Raw genomic sequence first — 27,801 nt, forward strand, 5'->3', positions numbered from 1 at the left:
CTAGTTTAGGGCTTAAAATAAAGATATATTTCTTGATTAAGCACATTCGATTGGTCTATAAAATATTGGACAATTGTGAAAAATATCTCCATCTTCCAGAGCACAAGGTGACAACGTTTGACTCTTTTGTTTTGTTCCATCAACAGTCCAAACTAACATTTCATTAGCCGGAAACAGCAACTTCCTCCCATTTCCATTTTAAAAGTAAAGGAAATGATTATAAGATTAACAAAATTGTTGCCGATTCACTTTCTGTAGATCAGTATTCTATTAATCGTGTCGGCTATAATTTAGTTTTTTTGATACTGTGTCAGAGATCCGTCGTCTATGGTCTTTATAATGGTCTTCTATGGCTCTAGTTTCTATTTTTTTGCTATAAACATATTGCAAATGCATGTTAAACTTTTCTCAAGCCAACAAACAACCTGCCAGTCAACATCTAAGAAGGTCACAACTAGGTTGTTTATTTTATGATAACTGATACAGGATAAATGTTATACATTCTATTTTAACACTGATATTTTGCTTTTATTTTCAATGTCAGTATGCAAAAAAAGACAATACAAAGTAAACATTTAGTATCATGAATATGATACATAATTTGACGGCTTCCTCCATATTAAACCAATTCATTTTAAGGTCTACTTGTTGCCTTGGTGATAACTCGTTTAGCTACAACACAAAAAAGGGAGAAAAAAAACAAAATGCAAAACATCAAGAGTTGGCTGACAGCAAACACTGTAAAGAACAACATGATCTTAAGATGCATCAATCAACTCATGTAGATGCATATATAAAAATACAGGATCCCTGTTATGTATATATATATATGCACATACAGTAATAATGCAATTACGAGAGTTGTAGAGCCTGTACTGGGCATAGAAACAGACAAAATGAAGAGAGCAGGATACACATACATACACACGTTTACCATTATCTCTCCATATAAACACGCATAAACCAACCAACCAACAAACAGAAGGCTCTCTGGCTTTAGAAGCTAAAAACTACACTTGACTTAAAAAAAAAAAAAAAAAAAGAAGAAAAAGAAACAGACATTCACATTTCTGAAAAGAATTTCATGATCTCATAACTTCTCTCCTGTTCAACTACCTCCGTGTCCATCAACTTTTAGTGCCACCAGAGAAGCTAGGATGATGATGATGATGAGGATGATGAGCTCCGTTTGTGCCATCGTGTCCGACTCGTCCCATCAATCGGGGCCGAGTTCAATCCCATTGATTACTTCGCTGTCTGTCTGTGTTGGTCCTTTTCCTCCACGTCATCGCTCCTCTCACTGTGCACTCATTCACTGACTCACTGTCCACTGGTATAAACAGTCCAGAGTCTGCACTGTGTTTCTTCATCCCTCAGTGAACGTGATTGAGTGGACATGTTGTGGAGGAAGGTGGAGAAGCAGGACTGCAGCTGTTTATGCCTGTGTTTAGTGTATGAATGTCTTGTACGTCCATGCATTTACCTGTTTCGTGTACTGTCTGTCCACCTCTATGCAGGCCTCTACGGGGAGGCCGGGGCTTTGCTACCGCTGTAATGAACCTGGTATCTGTTCACGGCTTGCCCTTTCAGCTCGGTCGACAGGCAGGTAGTCTTGCAGGGGATCATGTCCTCTTCCTCCTCGCCCATTAGCCAGTTCTGCACGGAGCGTTCAGCCGCGGCCGTAACGTGATTGGCCTGCCAGCCCTGGTGCCACGTGTCAAAGCGTTCATGTTGGCTCGCTGCCACTCTGTGCTGCGACTGTGGAGGAAGAGGAAAAAACTGTCAGACACCAAACAGGATTTCACGAGCAGAAAATGGAAATGCGAGGTTTGATTTTCCCCGACACACATCGTCACCAGGATTCCCCACATCACATCTTAAAGTCAGACCCCGGCCTACCTTCCTGGCCTTGACCAGCGCTCCTCTGCGGTACATGTAATCCTCAGAGTTCATGACAAACACCATCTTATGAGTATTGAGTTTAAATCTGCAGTCCAGACTCCCGGCGTTCTCCACGCCCAGCTGTCGGTGCCACTCTCTCCTGCAGCGCATCGCCTCCACCTGCCTCACCTGCCAGCGACGGAAACGACGCAGGTTCCTACAAGAAGAGACACATTTATTAGACCTGAACATGCTGATCAGATTACAATATACATGACATCTTTGAGGACAGCTGAGTTACATATAAATTAGTCCCCGTTATTTTTTATAAAATATCCGAGATGACAACTATATCACTTAAATTCATGTTTGAACAGAAACGTAACTTTTTCAGAAATCAAAAATTGCAACTTCATTTTTCCCGGCTCAAAATGAGGCAAAGGTACGTAATAGTAAATTATTAAAGTTAAACGTATTAAACAAACCATCTCTACTGTGCAAAGTCCATCTGAAGGATATGTTTTTTTCAGCATTGATAACGTGTACATTGACTTACAGGTAATTAACCGATACGATCTTAATACAATCACACACATCCGCACATTTTAACCTGAAGGTTTCTGAGTAGTTTCTGTTGGAGAGACTGAAATGTGTTGATTTAACTCGATGGTCTTTGTTACATCATTTCATTTGACATATTGGATGCACTGTACTAAAAAGGTGTTTCAAATACTTTGTCCACTATGAACAATACATTAGAAAAACAAGTGGGGAAGCAGTATGAGGCCCACAAAGATCAGTTGGAAGTGCATGGAGCGAGTGATCACAAGCTGGTCTGGCTGTATTACTTCTACAGGACGAGGGAATATAAGATCAGTATATGCACAGCATCAAATGAGAAGCGGTTTGGTGAAGTCTTAACCTCCAGATATGATAAACTGTTATACCTGGGCAGAAATACAGGTTTGAAGAAGTAGCCGTCTGCTTGACACAGACTGGACTCTGTTCCTACAAACTGCTCCATGTAGCTTGACAGGCACTGAGGGAAAAGACAGCAATTATTAATAATAGCAATAACTGTACATCAAGACCCATTAAGATAAAAAATGTGCATCATTCATTATCATTTATATTATTTTATTTATGTATCCGAACAGTCGTTCTGTAAATGTGTGTTTACCTGTACATCCAACGGGTCATCAGCCTGGGCCTCCTCCGTGTCCAGCAGCTCAATAGTCATCGTCACATGACCTTTGTTTTGGAGAAACATCACCTGATGACACAAAGAAACATCTGTAAAACACCTCAAATCAATTTACAACACCTGAATAAAACCAAGAGATTAAAGCTTTTCAAATATCTAAAGAGGGCTTTGGTGCAAGAGCAAGGTGCTCCATTTATATGCAAGTGAATCTAAAGAGGCCGTGTTCATCTTGCTGTAAATAAGCAGCGTCACTTCCGTGTCCATATTAAAGGTTGAGTCTGCGGTTCAGAAAATATCTTCTCACGGTCCAGGGTCTGTTCTGTGTGTGCACTAAAAGAATCTGGTGTTCCTACACAGCCCCGGCTCTGTAAATGGGAAACAAACACTAGTCCAGCCAAGACAGGGGAAAGGCCATGTATGTATACATAGAAGTGTGGGGGAGATGGACGGTCGTCTGGTACAGGCTAACATCCTGAAGGAACACTGTACGCAGGGGTGTATTTGTTCAAATATCAATACCCTTTTCTCTCCAGAAGTGCAGACTCCACATTTAAAGATTAGTCATAACATAGAAGGTCAAACTATAACTAAGTGTGCCTGTAGCATTACACATCAGATCAATTAGGAAAAGTATTCAACTTTTAGTAAAACAGGAAGCAGCTCTTTCTGAACTATTAGTGATGTGCTTTGCTTTTCTGCATACACTAGTGTTCTGAGATTTTTTTTTACAATCCTCTAAAGTAACTATAAAAGTGTAAACCGCATATTAGCTCTGCAGCGGAGGCGGAGTTTGATCATAGAAATCGTTTCATTGCCTCAAACAGCAGCAAAATGTCAGGGCCAAATATGTAATTCAGTGCTCCATTCACCAGGACTCTGTGCTCACCTTGAAGCAGTTCTCCTCAGCCATGACTCTCTCAGCTTTCCACTGGAAGCTGGTCTCCCAGGCTGCTCGGACACACTGCGAGGACAGGTTTCCCCCTGCTGCCCCCCTCTTCCTCTCGGCCAGGTAAAGATCCACCACCTGCAGACACACCTCGTCGCTCACTAGGTGCTGTAGCTAAAGTCAAAGAAAAAGTGGGGAAAAGAATACGTTAAATGTTGTAAATAAAGTCACATAAATGTCACCAGGGTCAGCGTGGCCGTGAACTCCGCTTACCTGCCGAATGATGTTGTGGATGACTTTGTCGATGGTGAAGCCGATGTAGGCGTGGATAGTGAACATCTCTCTCAGCGTGTCTTCGTACTGTGTGGAGTCCAGGTTGCCATCCAGCAGGCTGCGCACCATATCAAGGAAGGCTGGGTAGTACTCCTCTAACTCCACCTCACCTGTGGGAGAAAGGGATGTCCCATGTGTTAAAACAGCGTGTAATAACAACGTAATTAAGCCATCTGTGTGGAGGTGGACTGTGGATCTGTTGTGACAGAAAAGCGTGGGCAGGATTTGAACACCCCGTCTTCGGCCTCTAACACGAATAAATTAAGTTCAAATTAAGTTTTCTACCAAAAGCAGCACTTAAAAGTGAAGTCCTTGTTGGTGTCATTAATTCAAACTGCCTGAATTGCCACTTTAAATGTTGGCAAGGCAAAGAAAAGTATAGCACACACAGTCTTTCCACACATCTGGAATCATTTTCAAACAAGCCTTTCTCTTCATCGTGTAGTGTTACTATAACTCAACACCGTGTATACCGGAATAATGTAGGTGAATTGACATCAGACACAGATTTAAATGCACTTTCTTATTCAGTGCCCATTAATTAAACATAATTAACTCAGGTCATATATTACAGCTGTTGAGCATAGCTCCCGGATCTAAAACACAACCCCCTAAACTAAGCTTATTTGTCCATGTTGCGTCCGATGTGGCAGCTGGTTGAACCAACTCATATTAAATACTTGAATCGTACCACTTTAGGATTTGCATAACCAACGAGTAGATTAACTTACTGGGCTGTTTGAGGCGGAGCTCCATGGCGAGGTCACATGCCTTTTCTCTTCTTCCTTCTGCCATGAGCAGCCTCTCCCTGCTCTGCTCAGCTCGGTGCTCCAGCAGCTGCTGCTCTGCCTGCCGGTAAACCCGCAGCAGCCGCGAACACAGGGTCTGGTGCAGCCGCAAGAAGAAATACCAGTTGTTGTTGACGAAGAAAAGGTTGTAGACACCGTCCAGCTCCTTCTGGTGCTCTGCTTCAGGGTCGCGCAGGTCCACCTTCTCCCCGGGTACACCTGAACCCGTCTCCATCGGCGTAGATCCAGGGGTGGATGAGGCGGTCCCTGCAGGCTGGCTCGTGCTACTGGAGGTGGTGGAGGCCTCTGTGTCTGCAGGTTGAGATGGGCTGCAGCGTCTCCGCCTGGACTCACCATTGAGCTGCTGCTGGGGTTGGGACTGGGTCTGGGTCTGGGTCTGGGGCTGTGATTGAGCAGGTTGGGGTTGAGACTGACCACCTGTGGCTGCTGGTGCTCCTAATGCATTATTAGAATTACCATTTCCATTTCCACCTCCTCCTCCTCCACCTCCTCCCACTGCTGTTACTGCTGCTACTGCTGCTGCTGCTGCTGCTGCTGCTCCACCTCCTATTGCTCTCTCTAACCCCTCCTCAGGCTCAACCTCGTCGTCTGTCCAGTCTTCAGTATCACTGAGCTCGCCGCGGCGGGAGAAGAACAGGTCGGGGACAAAGTGCTGGATGATGCGCTTGATGTGGTCTTTGTCATCTTTGTGGATGGTGGGCTGACGTTTGACATGGTAGATGATGAGCGAGGCGGCGTCCTCCAGGATCTGTTTGTCCTCGTACGTAAACACCATGTGAGGCTCGCTGGTAGAGGCTGCACCGGAGCCGTTACGACTCTGCTGCCCAACGCCGCCCTCTTCTGTGCTCTGCTCCTGACGCTGAGACACAGAACAACACAGAGATGAATGCAGGCAACTTCAAAAACACTCACTGACAATTGATTTTACAATTGATTAACATTTAAGGGAAAAGGTTTTTCTCTAACATCTGCACTACACAAAGGTTGAAAAGAAAACAACATACTAGGAAATGACAAAACAATCTTCTTGTGATTGTGTCTTTAGTTGAAATTATGTCAACTGCTGTTTCCGAGGTCAAGACTGAACTGTAAAGATCAACTTTACAAGAAAAGTCATAAATATAATAAACAAATACATGGTGTCTCTACAACCTCGCACAAACACCACACTGACGTGGAATTTTACACATTTGCCACCGATTATCTTTTCATATTATGGCAGCTCTAGTGTTGGGATGGCAGACAGGAGGAAAGTGTTTACCTCGTCGTAGACACTCTCGATCTCATTGAGAAGACTCTTTGACCGCAGGGCCTTCATGTCGTTCTGTTTGAAGTTGACTCCTTGGTGATCGAGGGACTTCAGGTAAGCCTTCTCGTATTGCTCCCTCCAAATCTTATTGAAACCCTGCTGGGCCTCTCTCCACTCCTCTTCCTTGGCTTTCAACCTGCAGAAGAAGACACGCCTTTAATGCAGAGACTTCACAAAACACAGCTACGTATATAAATGTGTGTCCTAACAAAAGAGTCTGTCACTGAACTTGCATGTGTACATAGATTAGAAAGGGTTAAAGCATCTGTGGGAGGGAACATGTCAGCTTTTCAGGATGCATACTTTATGTGAAAGCCTGCCACGGGTAAAACACATTTCAAAGTGCCTAAACACCGAATACACACTTTTTAAAAACAGCTGTTGCTGATATACAGGAGTTCATCTTTGTTGGCAGGAAGTACAAAGATTGCACTTGTATCAACACTGCCTGTTGATACAAGGATCTTACTCACACTGTCAGCAAATAAATATTTCAAACCAACTTTCACTTAAACCTTAAACACTTAAACCTCCCTGCTGATGTCAATTAAAAGTAATGCAAGCAACAACCTCCTTTTACCATATTCAAAATGTTGATATACAAGAAAATTAGCATTCTATCAATATGTCTAGTTGACAGTAATAGTAGTGCATACACATCCAAATCATAAACTGAATTTCTGCCATAGAACATTTTACCGGTGAAGAATAAAAAAATACAGTCCTGACCTCTTGAGCACCACAGGCACAGCGGTAGCCGGACTCCGCTTCAGTCCCTCGATGATCTCAGGGGCTTTGTCACCATAGATACGATACACAGCACGACGCTGGATGACCTCAGAGGTGCCGCCCAGACAGTCGTCTAATCTGAACCGGTCCTGGTCCTCCGGGGAAAGACGGGAGAGCTTCTTCTGTACGCTCTCTAGCACCCTGATGGTGGCCAGGTTCGTCTCCAGAACCACATCCAACTGTATGTGGAGAGTTACAGACACACAGAGTTAAGAAGGCAGTCATCAACTACAGTATAGTGCCAGGTGCTCCATGTGATGTTTACACAAATGTCCCCTTGCTCCACAAGAAGTACAAATAGAATAGTTAGGATGTACGCACCTCAAATCTTTCATCCTCGCAGCGATGCAGCTGCTCCTCATAAGGAGTCTTCTTCGAGCTGACGAAGGTGGAGTCCTCTGACCAAGAGGGAAATGACACCCAGGTGTCGTTCAACACCTACACACACAAGGAGTAAAATCATCAATGAGAAAACCCATTTCCATAGGAGAACATTTCACAATGACATTCTATTCAAGCATTTTTAGAATTCATTACATTTATGCTAGAAAACACAGAAATACGGCAGCAAGGGAAGAAGAAGACTGCATGTAGACAATGCCTGTTTCAAACTTTGAAGTGAAACCGGCTTTGCGAATGTTATTTGAGTACGGAAATCCATTCAACAGACCTCAAGGTCTTGGTGAGTGAAATTAAATGCAAACAGAAGCTTTGATTACAAGAAAACTCCACATATTAAGCAATGCACTGATGTAGTGACAAAAAAAAAAAGGGGGTGTACCTCCTTGCACAGGGCAGTGCGCCCACTGCATTTAGGCTGCTGGTAGGTCTTGGGCAGCGCTCTGTAGCTGGACCCCAGGCGCTTGCAGGAGGCATAATCCACCTCCCTGCCCCCTCCCCCCTCCATGTAGCGGTCCGACAGCCCTGACATCATATGAGAGAGCTCTTTGTCCCCCAGAAATGACTTGAACTGTGTGTACAGTTCAGGAAACTTCCTGGAAGGAGATGGATGAAATCAAGAATGAGAGATAAATCAGGAGAAGAAAAAAAAAAAAAGACAGCTGATAAAAAACCAAGCGCTCCTTCAGAATAATCCCACCAATGAGTGTAGTGTGAAAAAAAACCTGCATTATGTCATGTTAGTTTTATTGCTTCTGGCATAGTTTGGTTCATAAGTGATCAGATAATATAAGTTCCATATGTACTGATCATACAAGTACCATTTGCGTATGCATTTAAAATTGTTTAATGGTCCTGAAAGCATTTCATACCTAACATGTTTACTGTAAACTCCCTGCAGCTACTGTGTCCATTCATCTGATTTCAAACAAACAATTCACACATCAGCTCAACCATCTTTTCATCCACTCACCCCAGGAAAGGAGTGACTAGCTGTAGCAGCTCTGCTCCCGACACCACTTCCTGGTTGAACAAGGCAATGCAGCGCAGGAAGTTCTCATACACCTCCTGGCTTTTAAAGAGGCGACGAACCTGAATGAGGAGAGGGGGTTTGACCAATTAATAAAAAAGACAAAAACTGTGGCAGTGGGTTAAAAGAATAGCATGAAGCAAGGAAGAAGGAAATTGCCATGACATGAGTCAGTGCCATGGAAACTGGTGTCTCACCTTATCAAAGAAAGAGAATTCTCTTAAGACTCCGTGTTTGCCAACTGATGCAAAGGACTGATCTTTGGTACAGGAATACTTCATTTTCTTCTAAATAAAAAAACAAAGAAATGAATGATCTTTATATGTGTAATTATTAATTAAATGTGTTGTAGTTGAAGCTTCTGAATCGTTGCTTTAGGAACGATAGAAAATGCTGAATCCTTTTCAAGGACATGTGTACATATATTGGTGCGTGTCCTGAGGCGGTTATTCTAAATTGAGAGTTTACCTTGAGCAGTGGGGACATGTGCTGCAGTAGGATGGGCCTGGGCCTCTTTTTGTTTTGTTTGGTTAGTGAGTCCTCTTCCTCCAGCCTTTTCAGCTGCTCTTTGCCTCCCGTCAGTGAGCTGCCTGTGAACTACAGAAGATGAAGCACACGGGAAAGGTGTCACAAGATAGTGTAAAATGCCCATCACAAAATGACCCAGAGCCCAGGTTGACGCATCAAAATAGCTTGTTTCTTGTGCAGCTAACAGTCCTTTGAATGTGTTTTAATGTAAAACTTTTAAATAAACGTTTTTGCTTGAAAAATTACTTTACCTTGATAAATCAATTATCAAAATAGTTGCCAATAAATGTTCTGTTGATCAACTTATATACCAAGTCCTTTCATCTTTACTTTGGACTTTTCACTGAATTCAAAGAATGTTGAGTAAAAAGCAATTATTTTTGCAATACATTGACTACTAAGAATACGCAGAATTGCATTTCTGTAAAAAAAAAAAAAAAAAAAGTAATTAGCAATTCTGTTGAGATGTGCATTAAAACACTGAAAAGAAGAAGAAATATAGTTTTTTGTGCCGAGACAGGCCACTGATTATGTAGCAACCTTTTTGATTTTTACATCGCATTATGTATCTCTGTCTGCTGCTTCTACTGACCAATGATCTCTTGGCATCAGGTAAGAATTGCCCGAACTCAGCCAGCAAGTCTTCTTGCCCTTTGAAAAGACTGGCAACTTTAGAAAACACCTCATCTTCTGTCATCCCACTGCTGCCACGGTTGCCTCGACTCTCCTTCACCTCCAGCTGCTCCTTCTGAGGGGTGGTATGGGGGGAAAATGGTTTTCAGACGTGAGAAATGTAATTTAGAAAATTTGAATTGGACTGAAATTACCACTAGAATCACAGTGCTGTGAGACATTTGCTTTGCTAAAATCCTACAAGAACAGTCAAATATTTGAGGTGGAATAGGAAGAATGTCAGAAAAACTTGGTAACTGACAAGAAATAACTACATTGCCTATATTCTGTCATAATATGCAAGTTAAAAGCAACTTAAATCTCCACAGTACCTGATATGTGTGAAGAATCTCTAGGAAGGCTCTGTAGATCTCTGGGTGATCCAGGAAACGGTTCTTAATCTTGTTTACATAGCTGATGGCACTGTCGAACTCTACGGGGCTCGTCTCTGAGGCAGGTGGGGATACAGACGACGTGGTCGCCTGGTTCTGGCTCTCTCTGCTAGTCAGGGGAAGAGAAAGCCTGCTGGAAGGCTCCGGAGGTCCTGCTGGGGTTGAGGAGGATAGGGACTCTGATGAGGCTGCCTTGACTTCACTGGTCTGGGCAGGTCCAGCTTCAAGGTTGGCAGTGGCACTACCTGAGGTTGCTGTCACTGCAGGGGTGGTAGAGCTCTTCCCCTGCTGGCCGGGGGATACCTGGACAGATGAAGAATTATAAAGTTGAGCTGCATGGTTAAAAGTGCATTCATTTAGGTAACTGAAGATTTTTACTTCAAATAAGATTTGGGGAATAATATCTGGAAGTAATTACCAGCCCAGATGGCACTTAACCAATGTTAATGCTCAGAAAATGTACATTACACTTGAATCCTAACAGTCTCAAAAGATGGAAATTAAGAAAAACTACAACCCTCAGTAGCAAAATCATTTGTATGAATGGTATCTGTTCACATCCATAAAATGTGCATCGTTGGATTGTTAGCAGAAAGTAGCTGACACGACATTTCCTATTGCGTTGTGAGAATTCTTTAGGGCCCGAGACAGTGCATAAATTTGACACCTAGAATTGGAACACTCAAATAAAATGGCCGACAGTAAATTTGGTGCACTATATAGTAAAGATGGAGGGATCTCAGACACATGAACTGTTTCCCTTAAAGCTACATTGTTTACACTATTTGACAACATTATGCATTTCTTTTGTCTACTGTTTACTTAAGTAGTATCACACTTATATCGAGGGAAATATTTACAGATAACATGCCGTTTTTGGAAAATCAATTTGGGCAATACGGCTTATTAAAATACAAAAACATTCATCCAAACCATATTCAGTGACCAATTAAATCAACACCGCCACCAATAACGGTTTTGATGCAAATCTCAATTAACACTCTGCAAGTGTGTACAACACATACCTCTGCTGGTCCTAAGGCTGCCCGAACTAATTCTTTAAGTCAAGCCGTTCAAATAAGCAAATCTCTCACAGAATATATATTTTTAGCAAAAAAGTTTGTTTGTTTGTTTTCAGTTGAGGAATGTTATTGGGCAGCAAATGTTTATCAAAATCCAGTCTGGCATGCTGGTCTTCCTCAGAGTGGCATAAGAACCGTCAATTCTGCAACTATGTATTCATCTTCAAACACAACTTGAAGTCCTCTGGACTTACTGCATGTGAAACTGATGCACCTGAAACTGGTCTCTGCCAAAACTAAAAGAAAACACTTAGATTAATGTATAAATAATATATGAAATCATATCAAATGTGAACTAAATTGAAACTGAATCTGAACTGAAGTCAACCACATCTGCTGAGTTTTGAGCCACAGTGCATCAAAACATTAGAAATGTACTCTGTGTTGTAGACAATGCATCTAAATATAAATAAAGTAAAATAGATATAAACTGTCTAAGAGAAATACCCATCCATTACCATCATTTTTTATACACATTAAATACCATCAGTTGCCACTTTATTAAATACACCTCGCTAAAACTAATGCAGTCGAATACAACAGTCCTGTAATAAAGTGTCATGAAGTTATAATGTTCATCGTTTATTGAGACTGGTGATTCAACTTTAGAATAAATAAACTGGCAAACTAAGTGTATGTGTATGATTCAGCATGGATCTAGACTGCAATTAAAAAAAAAAAAATTGAAATTCAGTGCAGAAGAAGCAACCCTGTTCCTCTTCAGAAATGTATAGTTTATCATACCGTACTTTCAGATGATGCACCTACTGAAAGTTGCATAAATAAAGAGTTAGTTTTGGAAATTTGTCAACGTCAGTGGTAGATTATCTTACCTGTGTGGAGAACGGAGATTGGAGGAAAGCCACCCCATTTTTGGGGACTTCTATCCGATACCCCGGTGGTAGAAAGGCATTGAAGCCCAAGACTAGGTCCGGGTGTCCATGGAAGAGCTGCGACACGCGGTTTATCACCCCCGGAGTATCGATGCTATTTAAGAGAACAGGCAGACACAGACATATTAGTGGTGTGGATGACGGAGAAAAATAAAAATTAGCTTGCTCTCTCATATGCAGCATGACGACAACCACTTCCTGATCAAAAAGTGTTGCAGCTTAGTTTAAGAGGAAACAAGAAACAATTTCTGTCATCTCACAATTAAATGTAAGAGAGAATATAACCTGCTGGATAATTAGTCTGGGATACTATCTGCAATTCCTTAAGTTATTGATAAATGCCTTCAAATGTGTGGTTGATCCCTCTGTCCTTATATCTGCAGTGTGATCAAAGTCTGCACACAAGCTCCACAATTTGGTGTCTCAGGAGACTTTATTTAGGAATAGTCATTTAAAAACGTATAATTAAAACTAATAGTTTAGTAAGTAACGTCTTGCATAAATACCTCTGTGATTTGAACTCTTTCATGATGTCGAGAAACTTGTTGTATATGCCAGGATCATTTGCAAAACGAATTTTGACTTGGTCCAGATAGGACAAGGCATCTTCAACCTAAACACAGGGAAGAAGAAAAAAAATCATGAATGCAGCATAAATTACAATCACTGTGGAGAAGCTTCTTAACAAACACCCTGTTTGTGCTGTTGATGAAGATCTCACAGGGGTCTCAATCCAGCTCGTAAACATGTACATTATATATTAAATCACAAGGAGGTGGCACTAACAAACAGAACTATTCCCTCAACACTATACGTGGAAACGTATTCACGTGAAGTTATATAAATAGGTAATGTTTGCTTTCTTTATCGTCAAGCTGAAGTGCTGTACAGGCTGTAACCGTTAAATAAATAAATAAATAATCAGGCGAATACAAGAAACAACAAGCTGCTTTTTGTCTACTTGACCTCAGCTTTCTTTATTCACAACATCTAAACTATTGTAGGTTACGATTTAAAAAAAAAAAATCAAAATGTGATCACACAAAGCGTTGTGACCAACAGTGCACATCTAAAGAGAGGGTTGTTGAAGCTAACGTTAGCCAACAGACACTCAACTGACGGGAATAACTTAACACTTACACATACAAATCTACACAATACGTTTGGTCACAGCTGGACCTTAGCCAACAGTATCGTGTTGGCAAAAACAGCATCACAATGTTCCACTAACGTTACTGCAATAACAAAGAAACGTGTAATGAAGCCGCTAATCAACTGAAATAGCCGTTCTAGTGCTAGCCTGGCTGACGTCCTCCACTTTGTTCAGGGTGGCTGAGAAAAAAAAAAAAAAAAAAAAAAACGAACAAGGAGGAACTTCCCACAACCGAGGTTTGAGTTAACGTTTGCTCACAGTTGACTGTTATTGACATCGTAAATAAGAAACTACCACTAACTGTGTCACTCGACTGTCAACTCAGACGTGTACTCATTTAAATACAGCTTCCACATTTCATCTCAAATGTCCAATTTTTTGGCTGTTCAGCAATGAATTAACGTTACTTTTTAATAGGCCAGCGAGCTAACCGACGTTAGCCAGCCGTTCCTTTCACTACTCTCGACGTGAGGGGAGAAAGAGAAAAGCCTCAAATCCAGTGATCCGACGAACAAAATGGTTCTGACTCTGAGGGACTTTTCCCTTTTGTCGTGTCCGTTGTCTTCTTACCTTCAGCTTCTGGAAGTGCTGCTGCTGCACTTGCTTTTGTGTTATAACGTAAGGCTTGTCTTGGATTTGGTTTATTTGCTTCGCGGTGCTGTGCGCCTGAATCTTCGCCATTATCCCCGGCGACAGGAGGCTTGAGAGCCACCACCACAACTTGAGAGGGAAAGCTTCGCTGTTACCTCCAGTTGTTGGCTAGCCGACAAACCTTCCTCTCGGTCGGGAAGCCAGCCTGCCAGCAAGCAAAACCCTACTTTGCCTAGCTGGACAGTCTCTGCACAGCGCAAAAAAGGACGGACAATCCAGCAGAGTACAAGGGTGATGACAGACGAGCTGCTACTCGCTGCGACTTTGATTAAACATCATCATCGATTTAAAACAAGGTGATCCAAGAAGCCTCGGAAATTGAGCTAGGGGGGACAATGGTTGCCGTTTATCGTATTTAAAATAACTATCGCCTGTCTCTTTAAATTCGGCGGCAGCGGTCTGTCTTGGCGTCCGGAAGCCAGAGTAGGAGTGAAAAATTGAAAAAAAGGGAGTGAAAAATTGAACTGCGCAGCCGCAGAGATGGGGAGGAGCTGAGGTCTCAAGAATCAGATTGCTCCACTGCTACAAAGGAACAATGTTGCCCCGTGCACGATAGCCACATACTACTACTACAGTGTGTTTTTAAAAGCATTTCAAGAAAGACAGGAGCAAATACTTGGATTCTAAAATGATTTATTGGTGACGGACTTTCACATGGTAAAACATCAAGAGAAGTAATGAGCATGAAAAACAGGGGGGAAAAAAAGAAGTGTGCATTTTACAACTATAGTAGCATCGTCATGTTGCCACTGAAAGGTGCGGTAAAGGATCTCCTTCCGATTCTCTAAAGGATGAGTCGCCCCCTAAGAGGCTTTGGCAGCAAGTTTCCACCTTTGTAGCCACTGTTGAAAAGTCAGTCCTCCTTTACTGACATCAGGCAGCACATGCTGGGCTGGCCGATCCCACCTGAATGTATGAACAAAACAGACGAAGTTAACCAGCAAACCAGCCCTTAACTCTTGACTGAAGGTATTGATCCAAAATAACAAATGACGTATTTATCAGATAACAATTTTGAAATTAAACACAATTATCGACACCACTTCTTTGGAAAGCAAAATTAACACATCATCCATTGCATTGGAAAACTGTATGTGTACACACAATTAAAGTGTGCACACATACAGAGTTCTTTGAAAACGAATGGATAATAATAAATTATAAATGATAAGGCAGTACAAGTCTGCCTGATTCACTTTTCACATTCACTTGCAGGTGCACTCCACATTAGAGCTGTGCCCTCAGCAATTAAGCTGGTTTGTAAACAGTGTACTACAAAAATAGACTCGGATTGAAAAATAATTCTCCTTTTTAGACATTTTTAAAGGTAACTACACAAAAAAAAAGGCTCAATGTGTTGCATCCATTGTTTTACGATAGGTTATCTACTTTGGAAATGGGCCTCACCAGTAAGAGATGGCCGTTTTGACTTGGACCCCGTAAGAAAGGCCTTGGGAGCAACGTTGGTTGAGGCATCTGACTCTCTGTACTTGAGCCTCCAGAAGCTTCTGATCCTCTTCCAGGACTCTGGACAGCAGAGCTAAGAGCCACAGTGTAGACAAATGCATCATCATTCCGAAAACTTAAATTCCTCATCGTGTACAATATGTGTACAAACAGCCAAATACAGCACTTCTTACTGTGTATTTTAAACATGATAACATCTTCACTCTTGCTGAGTTCCCCCGATTACCTTTTTGATCGGGTGCATGCAGCAACTCTGTTTCCTTCTGAATTTTCCTCAAAGTAGCCGAGTGGAGTTGCAGTGACTGACGGAGAAAACGTAACTCAAGCTGCTGGGAGCGCGCCTGGGAACACAACTCCTCTGGAGCCTGTGTAAGAAGGAGAACATTTGGTTTGTGTCAAAGAGAAAGGGGGGCAAAGGAGAAGATTACCTCAAAACAGCATTAATTGGCCGACCGATTAACCGATCAACCATCAAACTGACTAAACAGCTAAGTTCTCACAAGCATATATAGTGTTGCTCTGGGCAAGAAGACGTATAAGGAGTTCTCATTGTTGTTACAACACACTGTTGCATTATCTGCCCGGACTCACCCTGTAGAGTGGGAATGCCAGGTTCTGACACAAGCTGCTAAAGGTCGGGGATTGCAAGCGATGGATGGACAACCACGATGCAGGGATCCTTTGCATTCTGAAACAACAGAAGACATGTGGAATGACTGGGGTTTACCCCTTCAGGTGTCAGGCTACTTGTACTTACCCATCAACAGATCTACAGTCCAAAGCAAGAAGCGAAATCGTTCCCAACTGTCTGGCCTCCTTGGAAATGGAGTTTCTTTGACTGCTGGCTGCAGTGGTGACCACTTCAAACTGTGGCACCAGTTTGCCCCGGACAAATTCCTGTAACTGCAACAAGACAGAGGGATAGATGAGAGGATTAGGGATTATTTTTTTTTTTAGCTTAAAGAGGCCTAAACATTTCTTTCACCACATAATTAGGCAAATCTTATAACAATCTTTCTACTTCAGTGTCATAGATGGAGCACATTCACACCTCAGTGTGCAGACGAATAAGCGCCATCTTGGCTGTGGAGTTCCCCTTAATCAGACCTCTGATATGCTCCTGTCTGAGAACCTGGAGAGACAGGACGACAACAACAGAACATGTTTAATGATGCATGTAGAAGAAACACTGACGCCTCTGTGCATTCAATTCACTAAAGGTTTGGCAAATAAAGATGTTTTAAATCGCACATAGACCACATTTTCCTAAATACTAATATGTTTTGAAATACGTACATGTGCTTGATCCAGGAGTAACACTGGCAATTAAGGTTATGAGAGGTCTCATATTGTCAATTCACTCTCACCACTTGTTGTCTGAAGTCAAGGATGCTCTGCCACTGGCTGTGGAGGTTCCTAAGCGCCTCCTGTCGGCTTCTGGCATGCTGGTCAAGTTGGATACACCGCTCTCTGATTTGATCCCTGGCTGCTGCCTGCATCACACACTGAAGTTCCACATCTAGAGCCGACCTGACAGAAACAAGGAGACAACACAATAAATGCATTGTGACCAGATCCAATCAGTCTTTAATGCAAAATGTCTGACTTCCTGTTGTTCTTGTTGGTATATCTCTCGAGGCTTTTGTGCATCTCCATATGTTACACCTGTCTACAAATTTCCCTACATGTAGGTTAAACCGCAATGAGGAGTTGAATTTTTTAACCTCGTAGGGGAAAATACACTCTTTTTACTACGTGTGGGAAGCTCATCATCAAACTCTACAGTGAGTCTACTTACAGTGCCAAGGCGTTGTTGTGGAGCTCATCCGTAATGCCAGACACCTCCTGCTCAGCCTTCTTCTTGCGGGCCTGGAGCTGGTTTTGGAGCTGCTGGACTCTGGAGCGAGTCTTGGCCAGTTCCACCAAACTCTGCTCCACCTCTTCCCAAGCATCCTGCAAACAAAAACAACCGTGCAGATCCACAAATAAAAATGTTGTAATCACAAATGCCAGGAAACACATGAACATGTTTTCTTTGCTACTGTGAACTCCCTGAATATCACATGACAGTGTCAATGTGTGTTTGTGTTTAGCACCTCTAGGAGGGTCTTAACCGATGGCAACTCATTGTCCTCTTCTGCCGACATGTCCAGTAGGTGATTGCTTTCATAGCGGAACCTGCAATTGAAATGCTTCATAAAACTTTGGTGTTTTTATAGTCATAAAGGAAAAGAGAATGTTATAACAACGTAGAGGTTTACCGTAGAGCTGTCACATCCTGCGTCACGTCCAGAGAGGCTAGTTTCTCCTCTAGTTCCTTCTGCTCTCTGGATGCTAAATACTGCAAAGCGGAGAGGACATGGTTTGGAGGATAACCGCCCAACATGTTCTGATGACAGGACAAGCAACAAGTTGTTAATTCAGGGGGAAAATCTACAGAAGACAAGTACCAAAATATTTTGTGAAATTGAATCAAAATACAGAAACCTCAACAGCACTCAGCCAATACTGAAACACAGCAGTCCTTTGTTCACGAGTCATACTGAGAGAAAACAAAGGGATGAGAGATTAATTCAAGAAGGAAAAAGTTGACAATATTCTAAAATATTCTAGTTTTAATACTGGATTTCTTAAATAATGTATCCACGGTTGTTCTTACTGTTTGAATGCAGAGTGCGCCGTTTTCAGTTCACTCTCTTGTAAAGACTGATAGAAGTGGACCCTGTCGTCACACAGCTCTCTTACTTCACGCTAACGGGAAAAATAAAAGAAATGGGATGATTTCCTTCAGTCAGCAGCTGATAAATAACAGGCATCTTGGTCTACATCAGTCATATTTATGTAAATAGTTGCTGATCAACTGGTATGACACAACCACCATAGCATTTTTGTCAGCTTGCTATTCACTCTTTATTTTTCTGACTGAAACATGTACTAATGGATAGTATAAGTACACCAATGCTGCATATGCAAGATAAAGTGCACCCAACTCATCCCTAACCAGTAAAATAGAGACAAGAATTAGGCAGCTCTTACCAGGACCTGTGCCTCTGCCGCGACTTGAGAGTCAAAGTTGTCACCATCACTGCTGCTGGGGGGCTTATTATCAAACAGCACCTCAATCTCTGCTTTCCTGCAAAACACAATACAGTTCTCACTTAGCATGGGTGTGTAAATGATCTCACTTCATTCATTTGACTTCAACTTTCTGCCTTACCTGGCTATTTGTTCCATGGCCTGGCAGTGTCCATTGATCTTTTGCGTGTCTCCAGAGAGCACCTTGCGGCCTAAGATGCAGCGCTGCCTGAAGGCCTGCAAGAGCAGCTCTCTGCGCCGACTGTCCTCCACCTGGGCCCAGGTACGGCTGATGGACTGCTCTGTTGGTAAACAGTAGACAACACTGGTGTAGGAGATCACTTTGAATATTGTTAAAACTATGCAAGCTAAGCAAACAGCAGCAATGAGCAGGCTTTTTGCGTAGGAGTAATGTGGTTTGATCAGACACCCAGCCCTTACTCCATGTGACGAACTAACCTTGTGTAGCCAACTGTTCCTCCGTTCCAACGATCTGAGAGTCCAAGTGACTGATCTCTGCTCTCAGTTGCTCTATCTTCCTCTGAAGCTCTCTCTGCTTAGCAGCCTCACTCTGGCCCTCAGCCTGCTTCAACTGAGCATGCAAAAACACCGGCAGATAAGAGAACCCCGACACATTTTAGTTTACTGTTGGCTGTCATCATCAGTGTGATCACCCTAGATTAATCAAGCAGGTATATCAGGAAATATAAGTGAACCACAAGGGGGGGAAATAAGTCTTAGCCTACCTCTTTGTCTTGTAGAACTTTGTACCTTTAAGATCACAATGTCAAGGAAATTGCTGGATAAACAGTGTCCATCCATGGTGGATGAGGAAGTTCAGTGTACACCGTATACACATACAAACAGCAATAAGTATTGGACAAGATACAGACTATCTTCTGTCAGTGACCTCTCACTGACATTTATAAGAGCAACTACAGGACCAAAATATACACATGAAGTTGCCATGGCCACTGTAAAGTGTGTTTAAAATCCACTATCAGGGCAGGAAAGGATACCACTGGAGATTGCCACGCATGATCCGCGCGTTCCTGGAAAAACAGAGAAACCGTCAGACAGCTGTAATACATGATCTATACCATAACATGGTCAGAGGGTGAGATTGCAGTATATTTTAGAGATGAAGCCATTTATCTGAAGCCATGATGTTCTTACTAACAGACTAACCTCTGTTGAAAAACGTGTTGGATGACATATTTCCATATCGACTTTCCTGTCCCGATACAAAGCCTATAAAACAAATGATCAGCATTTGTTGAAAGCTGCATTAAGCATCAACTGTGAGGACCTCTAACAACACGGTTAAGCATTAACGTTGATAGTAAAGACCAGCCGATACCCACGTTTTAAAGTAGCCGTCATTCGGAAGACTGTCCGGGAGCAGATTGAACTCCTCCGTCGCCCAACGTTTTAATTCCAACACAAGGTTTCTGTCCGCCATCCTGACAGGCAACAGAAAGTAAACAACTCGTAGCGAGCTCAGTTAGCTAGCTAGCACCACTAACAGGCTACTGTTCGTGTCAGCTAGCGTCGTTAACTCGAGTAGTTGACCACATTTAGCTCATTTGGGTCCTTTAACTTACCCTGCTCGCGTGGAAGGTGCAGCTGTACTTTATTAACGTTATGCAGAAGTTACTTAGTAATGGCAATATGTTTTAATCCAACATACACAAACTTTTAACTTCCCGCCCGTTCACAGTACTTCCGGTCAGCATATCGGTTGAGACAGCAACAGCGCCCCCGCTGGTTGTAGTCGGTAGTTTTCATGATTACACCGATGCGGTTTTATTAATCCATCCAAATAATGAGGTATTTACAAATCATGACACAAATACATAATGAGTTAGTTGATTTAACTTTCTTTATTATTTGATCTTTTTTTTCCTTTTTTTTTTAAACATACTTTCTGGTTATATCGCTGGTATGATCACTTGTGTTCGTAAAGATGTGTGTGTGTGTGTGAGTTCCATTGGTATAAATACCGGCACAGGAAAAATGGCAAGTCGACCAGGAATCAGGAAACAGCCAATTAATCTGGATGACATAGGTTTTAATTGTGAAATAAAAATGCAAGCAGGTTAAATGTTGCAAAAATCAACACTAAAAAGTAAAATCTTGCAAATCTAATCAGACGTATTTTTTTATGTGGATGAAATATATAAACAATCATGCTTTTTGAATTGTAATTTTAGGATGCAGCATAGCAAACTCTAATCTAACAACAAAAGTACAACTAAACTAAATAAAGGCCAACATTTTTTTTTTAATTTGGTACATCTGTAAAGGCAAAAAGGAAATGTACACCAGTTCTTCAGTTCCATCATCTTTTATTTCTTCCTGTACTAAAAAGAAATAACTAAGTAGTACATGTCTAGATGCGCAGCATAAGACTTTCGGTCCACAGGGGCAAAACTGCATTATACCAGTCAACCTTAGTACTCCAAGGATCACAGTAAACATGGTGTACATATTGTAAAGGCCATACTAGGTGAATATGTTAAGGGGTTTATGTTGTATGTTTGTCATTATATGTAATGGCATTTTTTTTCCATTGTAGCTCACTACGATAGCTTTCACTGCAGCGTTAAATAAATAAGACCTGAGTTTAACAAAAACTAAAAATGCTCTATGCACATTTCAGATTCCACAACACAAAATATTTGAAGTAATGCCAATAAATTCTTGTAATTAATACAAAAAAATGGAACTAAACCCATTATACATTTTTGTATAAAAATGACTACATTCATAATTAGAGCACAAAAGTCAAAAACAATTGCCCAAACAATTGTTGGCATGAAAAGAAAAGTGCTCAGTTGGTCTCCTTGACGTTTTCCTCTGTGAAAAAATGTCACAAGGTGCTTGTTTTAGAGTTTTAATTTGCTTTAAGTTACCGTATCCTGGTGAAGAGATTTAAAACTGATACAGATTCCTGAAACAAAAGATAAAGAAACTTGGTTAATTATACTGTGATTACAGAATGCTGTTCCCAAAAAGTGCTTTCTTACCTTAGTTGACCGTGTTTTACTGAATACGTTCCAGAAGCGTAGAGTCTCATCTCCAGCTCCCGTAACAATGGCCTCACCATCCGGGGACATTGCCTAGTTATAAAAAACAAATTATAATAATAATAATTCACCAGATGTTCTGGCCAGCTTTTCAATTAATATGACCAACAGCAAGATCACGTTCGCATCATAAAGAGCACAGAAACTGACCAGGTAGAGCACTCTGTACGAGTGTCCTGTGAGTTTGGCAACCTGAGTGAGAGCTGGATATTTCCACACCAAGATCTGGTTCTGAGAGTAGCCATGGGTGCTCACCTGGAAAAAAAAGAGGCAATGTTATATTATGCAGTGATGGTCTTGTTATTTGACAGTTGCACTGGTCTCAACAATGTATGTTTTTAATTGTGTGCCAAAGATACAAAACAGAAAAAGGCAACACGACTTCAAGTGGAAACAGGTACATTTTACAAAGTATCTCACGATAAAAAATGGAAACAGCGTAAGCCTATGCTCTGCTTTATAACTTATTTTAAAAATCGTTAATTGAGGACACAGTACCCAAGCGGAAGCTCACACGAACTTCGCTACATTTTTGTTTTAATTTGTTGTCTTTTCGAATTGGTTTGTTGCTGCTGTTTACGTTCCTCCTGATGCACATGCACATGTTTTTTATGTGTAACAAATTGGCTGCAACTGCATTTTGTTGTGCAACCCTGTGTTGCATAATGACAAATCATTCTTGAAATCAGCTGATTCTGATTTCAAATCTCTGCAAACTGATATAAATTAAGTACAAATAATTTTTAAATGTATTGTCTCTTAAAATGGGCCATGTATCATCTTATTGTCAATGCAAGTGGGACCCTCATGACAATTGTATGGCAAAACATTTTTGCACAGTGTGTATCTGTAGTCACTTACTAGCTCATTAGCATGTTTGGACCAGGCCAGGTTGCAGACCTGAGAGCCGGTGTCCATACACTGCAGCGGCTGTGAGGTCAGGGTGTTCCAAAATCGGATGCAGCGGTCAGCAGTGCCGCCCCCAGAGGCCAGCAGGCCGTGCTGGTGGGGGGACCAGGCAATGGCTTTCACTGCAGCCAGGTGATCCATGTATGTTTGCACTGGGCTCAGCGAGGAGTGGTTCCAAACCAGCAGCTGAGATGACGAATAACAACCACGTCAGTAAGCACAATGAGTAAATGCACAAAGATGGAGACATGTTTAATAGGAACAACAACTGTACCTTGTTGTCGTTGCCACCAGAAGCAAGCAGCTGATGGTCAGTGCTCCACTTTAAGCCACACACTTCCTGTCTGTGTCCCTGCAGCCGTCTCTCTGACTGGAGTGGAGGGGTCCGCACATCTCTTTGAAGAATCATACGATCACGGCTTCCCGAAGACAACTGGTCTGCATTCCACGCCAACGCTCCTGCAAACAGATTACATTTTAATTTAGCTTTGTCTCACTCTCAATATTTGTCTAAAATGTCAAAGGACACAAATATCAAGAATGTCAAGCATTATTTCAATTTTCTAGTTTTTGGTTTTCAGTTCATTTGATTTGATTGTGACTTGCGCATTCCTGCTAAGGCACTTTGTAAGCCATGTTCAGAGTTTAATCCCAGAAAACATGTTCTTACCAACTCTAGCTGTGTGTCCTTCCAGGGCAAAGAGCTTCTTCCCAGCACCAGCGTCCCAGATCTGAACATAGCCTTTGTGAGTCCCCACTGCCACCAGGTTACCCTAAAAACATGAAGAATCCTTTCATTTAAAGAAAAACTAACTCTACCATAACATTACCTTGATAGTTTCCTCAAGGCAGTGAGCTGTGTGTACGTACCCTTTCGGACCACCCAACTGACGTGACTGAGTCTCCCTCCACTGATAAATCACACAATCTTGTTACCTGAGGAAAAGACAATTCAACAAGCGAGTCACTGTGGTGTAACATAGTGATGAATGCTGCCACGAATCAAAAACATTGCCACAAGTATATATACACACACACACACACACACACACACACACAGGTAAGCAAACAGTTCAAATTCATGTTCTAGCATCAGTTGTTTAAACACTCTACAGTACCTGGCTGGTACAGGCACTCCATAGGTAAACACATGTACCCAGCCCGACACTGAGCACATTGAGAGACGACCAGTCCACCAGGTTGAGGTAAAAGTCATCCTGCAGCTCTGGAGCATCCAGGACTTTAAAAGGGATCTTTGAGATCTTGCGAGTTGGCTTTCTTGGTGAACGTAGCAATTTCTGACTGCGACAGAAAAAGTTGGACATTGTGAAACCCTGAAGTCAAAATGCACCATTTCTTTGCTTGCAGTGTAAACAACAGACGACAAAAAGTATTTTTACCTTTTATTGCTGACAGGTGATAGAGAGTAAGGCGAGATGTTGGTGCCATCGTCTGGTGACGGCCTCTTGGTATTGAGCGAATACTGCAAAGAATACAAGCAGAAACCACCATATTCTATAAAACACTGTAAAAATTAAAACTGTACACTGACTGAATAGTGGGATACTACTCTTGATATCGTTCTTCCCCCCACTCAAGTCTCAGAGAGCATATTGTATGCGTGTCTGTTCTGATGATTGTATGATGGGCTTTATCCTGTAACTCAATACGTAACGAGTATGAGATGAAATGTTCATACAGTGAAGAGACTTCTCTCTTCTGGGGTTGATGGCTGTAGACGCCTGTCCTCTGTCTGAGGGTCCTGGATCTTTTCGATTCCTGCTCCCAGCAGCTCATTCTTCAGCAGAGCAGAGTACGCCTGCCCGTCTGCTGCATGAACACAAATGTGTTTTAGAGCAAAAGCACAAAACTACAATCCTGGGTGCACATGAGCAAGTAACAGACGTAACAAAATAAGCTTTACAAAATGTATTCACCTTTAAGGTTATCAGTGGAGGCATCCTTTGTTTTTCTGTTCTGACTTGGTGACTTCTCATTTTCCTTAAAATCACAAAGATACTGACATTATTTTGACATTCAAACAGTGGTTGTTCAATCTCAGACAGAACATTCATACAGTAATCAACTTTACCTTAACACCTTTAGACTTTTGTCATCTATCTATCCATCTATCTCTCTAAAAGCATAGACAAACTCCTCCACAAATGTACCCACAAACTGTTCATACATTGATCCGGTGGAAGTTGATACTCCAGTTTGCCCCGGCTCTGGTTGGAATGAATCTGTCTCCAAGCTTACTGGGTGAAGATAACGGGGAGCCGGTGGGTGTCTGACTCGGTGTCCGTTTCTGCAAAAACGACACATTACTTATTATAATTATAATATCACTTGATAATACCACAAAACCAGTGTTGATGTAAAACATTCACATTATTAAAGAACAGAGGAGGACTCACAACAGGGCTCAAGTTGTCACTTTGAATGTTGATTTGTCGGAGGAGGCGATGTTCATATTCTGGATCCATCTTAGCCTGAAGTCCTGATCCCACAGCCACAGGCTGGGAGGTTGGAGACCTGTCCAACAAGCACAACAATGATATAAACAGTTACAGTGAAATGCGTTTTGTATTGCTCGTCTTCTAACAACAAATACAAGGTTAGAATGTTAGCCAAAATGTTATGCAAGTTAGCTAAGTCACTAGTATCCTGAAACTGATGTTTTAAACCCGTAAAACCAGATAATTAGCCAGGTTTTGAATTGCAATTCTGTCTGGCATGTTGTTAGAAAATAACAACATTTCACATAGATCCCAGCACTTTTGAAAGATATCCTGATTATGTCATCTCTTCAGTGTAATCTTAAAAATCACAGTTGATGCTAGATTTGATGGAAGAACAGATGAGCAACCTTCCGTTTCAGCTCGACTAACGTTCAGGCAGTTCAAGGCAAAGAACTACATTTTTGAAAGCCTTGTTCGTAGCTAAATGTCATGAATTGGGCTTCTTTATATTCACGTTTAAACAGAAAAGGGAGAAAGAAACTAGGTAACGATAACTAGCACTAGCTAATTTAGCTAGTGGCTAATCACACCATATTTCTGCAATTGACAACATACATACAAAAGCAAGCCAGTCCCTGAATAGCACCACACGAACGCCAAACAGGACCAACAATTCACGGGAATATCAGATGAATAATCTAATCGTTGTATTTCAAGCTATTCACTCAGATCTGCAGCGAGTGTAGTTCGGTTTATTTCAGGTTACAAAAATCGCATTGCATTGTGGGAGTTTTGTCAACCCCGTGACGTAGGACTTTCAAATCAAAACACGGAAATGCTTCATTTGTAGCTCGAGTGAGTTTTTAAAGAGCTCACCACTTTGTGAAGTATTTCAAGTATTTCACAACCAATATTGTACCATCGATCCTAAAATGTACGTCCCCGTGTACAGTATAAACCTTTATCTAACAGTAATAGTGCATAGATACATTTTGCAGTAGCCTACATCAACTAGATCTGTAAAATATAGGAAATGTTGTAGATCAAACTAGAACACTACATATAATGAATACAAGTGAATATACTGCATGTATGTGTTTTTTAAAATTGGTTAATGTGTGGGTGAGTTTCTTGTCATGTTCAAGTACAAAACATAGAGGGCGTGCTAGTTCTATTTCCAAAATCTCCAGCCTTTGCTTGCCTGGGTCTAGAACTTTGAAACCGCTCATCTTAACGAGTTCGAGCGTAACGAGTTGACAATTCTGTCAGGCAATACCTGTGCTGTAATGTCTAAGACCTAAACCAGCCTGATTTCTTTTTCTTTTTTTTCTAAACTAACTTATTTTAACATAGGCTGGTCTTGTATTACACCCCTATCCTCGCCAGCAGTCTGACAAACACACATTATTCTTATTCTATAATCAAAACATTGTGAATCTCAAATTCAAGACATGGAAACATTATCACATGGAAACAATATAAATTAAATAAATTAAACAAGAGAGTTGAACTTCATTGGTCCCATGCATGGAAATACAAGTGTAGTTGTAAAAAAGTAATAACTGATATGTAGTTGTCTCAAATGTTTTTATTGTGAAGCCTCATTTTCAAAGATAACAAAACATGGCATGACCATGCTTGTTTTCCATACAAACAAACATCAAAAGACATAGGAAGAACACATACAAAATATTCAATTAATTGAAGAGATAATTATATCAAAGATAATATTAATAATATGACTTATTTTCTAACTTCAGTAACAAATATGCAGTGGTGAGATATAACTAACCTACATTTACTCAAGTAGCCTCCTGTAATTAAGGACAATTTTGACATACTTGTATTTGATTCCATTCTATGCTTTCTACTTTTACTTCCACTACATTTCAGATGGAAATATTGAACTTTTTACTGCACTGCATTTACTTGACAATTATAGTTACTTTTTTACATTAATAGCACATGATATGCTTATCATATGATACTGTACTATACTACTATAATAACAAACAATGACAAACTACTGTATCAGTTGGGGACAGGAAGCTGAGTACAGGGGTGTGGTGGAAAGTTTTGTTGAGTGGTGTGAATTGAACCTGAACATCACAAAGACTAAAGAGCTTGTGGTCAATTTTAGGAGGCAAAGGACCCCTCCAAAACCAGTCAGCATCAGGGGAACAGAGGTGGAGATTGTCGAGAATTACAAATACCTGGGCGTTCACATAGACAATAAGATGGACTGGACTAAAAAACACTGAGGCTTTGTACAAGAAAGGCCAGAGCCGTCTGTCATTTGTGAGGAGACTCAGATCTTTTAACATCTGCAGAAGCATGCTGCAGATGTTTTATCACTCTGTGGTGGCAAGTGTCATGTTCTACGTTGTAGTGTGCTGGGGCAGCAGGGTGAACTCAGCTCATGCTAATAGACTTGATGAGCTCATCAGGAAAGCTGGTTCTGTCCTTGGAGTCAAACTGGAGTCTGTGGTGGAGGTTTCAGAGAGGAGGATGTTGAGGAAAATATTAAGTATTCTGGACAATGCCTCTCATCTCCTGCACACCACACTGAAATCACATCAGAGCACCTTCAGCCGTAGACTAAGACAACAGAGGTGAACCACAGAACGTCACAGGAAGTCTTTTCTATCTGTGGTCATCAAACTGTATAACTCCTCTCCCTTCTGCAGGAAGGAAAGCTGAACAATCTGACACTTATAACAATAAAAAACACATGTGTAATATTACATTTCAATTTCATGTGCAATATTGTCTTCATTAATCTATGGGA

General features: G+C 41.5%; 3 protein-coding genes across 7 annotated transcripts; all 3 read right to left on the reverse strand.

The window, feature by feature from the left end:
- Positions 1-440: 440 nt before the first annotated feature.
- sin3b (SIN3 transcription regulator family member B) lies at positions 441-14,534 on the reverse strand. 2 transcript variants are annotated; one of them, XM_076087930.1, is made up of 19 exons: positions 13,931-14,534; positions 12,714-12,820; positions 12,148-12,301; positions 10,173-10,535; positions 9,761-9,916; positions 9,109-9,237; positions 8,838-8,927; positions 8,584-8,702; positions 7,993-8,206; positions 7,533-7,649; positions 7,152-7,390; positions 6,375-6,558; positions 5,036-5,972; positions 4,245-4,414; positions 3,972-4,145; positions 3,062-3,154; positions 2,829-2,920; positions 1,900-2,098; positions 441-1,758 (listed from the first exon to the last, which is right to left on the reverse strand). In XM_076087930.1, the coding sequence occupies exons 1-19, from the start codon at positions 14,039-14,041 to the stop codon at positions 1,522-1,524; spliced, it is 3,885 nt and encodes a 1,294-aa protein (XP_075944045.1). In that variant the 5' UTR covers positions 14,042-14,534; the 3' UTR covers positions 441-1,521. The 2 variants fall into 2 exon arrangements, with proteins under 2 accessions (XP_075944045.1, XP_075944047.1); XM_076087932.1 differs by lacking the exon at positions 13,931-14,534 and adding an exon at positions 13,348-13,915.
- Positions 14,535-14,627: 93 nt separating this feature from the next.
- On the reverse strand, positions 14,628-20,297 carry haus5 (HAUS augmin-like complex, subunit 5). Of its 2 annotated transcripts, XM_076087933.1 has the most exons (20): positions 20,158-20,297; positions 19,918-20,016; positions 19,742-19,804; positions 19,573-19,605; positions 19,300-19,324; positions 19,013-19,145; positions 18,696-18,855; positions 18,515-18,611; positions 18,138-18,229; positions 17,966-18,020; positions 17,740-17,867; positions 17,575-17,656; positions 17,277-17,431; positions 16,846-17,008; positions 16,530-16,610; positions 16,236-16,381; positions 16,070-16,166; positions 15,705-15,843; positions 15,419-15,551; positions 14,628-14,917 (listed from the first exon to the last, which is right to left on the reverse strand). In XM_076087933.1, the coding sequence occupies exons 2-20, from the start codon at positions 20,013-20,015 to the stop codon at positions 14,815-14,817; spliced, it is 1,983 nt and encodes a 660-aa protein (XP_075944048.1). In that variant the 5' UTR covers position 20,016; positions 20,158-20,297; the 3' UTR covers positions 14,628-14,814. The 2 variants fall into 2 exon arrangements, with proteins under 2 accessions (XP_075944048.1, XP_075944049.1); XM_076087934.1 differs by having other exon boundaries at positions 19,918-20,286.
- Positions 20,298-21,436: 1,139 nt separating this feature from the next.
- On the reverse strand, positions 21,437-25,785 carry LOC142946555 (fizzy-related protein homolog). Of its 3 annotated transcripts, none has more exons than XM_076087937.1 (14): positions 25,633-25,785; positions 24,969-25,086; positions 24,740-24,859; positions 24,489-24,552; positions 24,251-24,381; positions 23,952-24,034; positions 23,670-23,853; positions 23,422-23,487; positions 23,222-23,324; positions 22,826-23,010; positions 22,504-22,737; positions 21,793-21,897; positions 21,583-21,675; positions 21,437-21,506 (listed from the first exon to the last, which is right to left on the reverse strand). In XM_076087937.1, exons 2-14 carry the CDS (start codon positions 25,035-25,037, stop codon positions 21,465-21,467), a joined length of 1,479 nt encoding a protein of 492 aa, XP_075944052.1. In that variant the 5' UTR covers positions 25,038-25,086; positions 25,633-25,785; the 3' UTR covers positions 21,437-21,464. The 3 variants fall into 3 exon arrangements, with proteins under 3 accessions (XP_075944052.1, XP_075944051.1, XP_075944050.1); XM_076087936.1 differs by having other exon boundaries at positions 24,251-24,378; positions 25,629-25,785; XM_076087935.1 differs by having other exon boundaries at positions 25,629-25,785.
- Positions 25,786-27,801: the final 2,016 nt, after the last annotated feature.

This window comes from Anarhichas minor, unplaced genomic scaffold, assembly GCF_050575085.1.
Source record: "Anarhichas minor isolate MPS153535 unplaced genomic scaffold, ASM5057508v1 ptg000010l, whole genome shotgun sequence".
Lineage (NCBI taxonomy): Eukaryota > Metazoa > Chordata > Actinopteri > Perciformes > Anarhichadidae > Anarhichas > Anarhichas minor.

Bases quoted from the DNA above. Each gene is read 5' to 3' on its own strand.
- sin3b (XM_076087930.1), bottom strand. From the start codon at position 14,041: ATGGCGAAGATTCAGGCGCACAGCACCGCGAAGCAAATAAACCAAATC. The intron at 10,536-12,147 runs GTAAGATAATCT...TCATCTGTCCAG, and splicing joins AATCTCCGTTCTCCACACAG to GTATCCCCCGGCCAGCAGGG. The intron at 1,759-1,899 runs GTAGGCCGGGGT...CTTCCTCCACAG, and splicing joins CGCTGGTCAAGGCCAGGAAG to TCGCAGCACAGAGTGGCAGC.
- haus5 (XM_076087933.1), bottom strand. From the start codon at position 20,015: ATGGCGGACAGAAACCTTGTGTTGGAATTAAAACGTTGGGCGACGGAG. The intron at 17,868-17,965 runs GTTTCTGTATTT...TCCTGTCATCAG, and splicing joins ATTGGCTGAGTGCTGTTGAG to AACATGTTGGGCGGTTATCC. The intron at 16,167-16,235 runs GTAAGTACAAGT...CTGTTGTTTCAG, and splicing joins GACTGTAGATCTGTTGATGG to AATGCAAAGGATCCCTGCAT.
- LOC142946555 (XM_076087935.1), bottom strand. The intron at 24,382-24,488 runs GTGAATACATTT...GTGTTCATGCAG, and splicing joins CTCCACTGATAACCTTAAAG to CAGACGGGCAGGCGTACTCT. The intron at 24,035-24,250 runs GTATGAACATTT...TATTCTTTGCAG, and splicing joins AAGAGAGAAGTCTCTTCACT to TATTCGCTCAATACCAAGAG.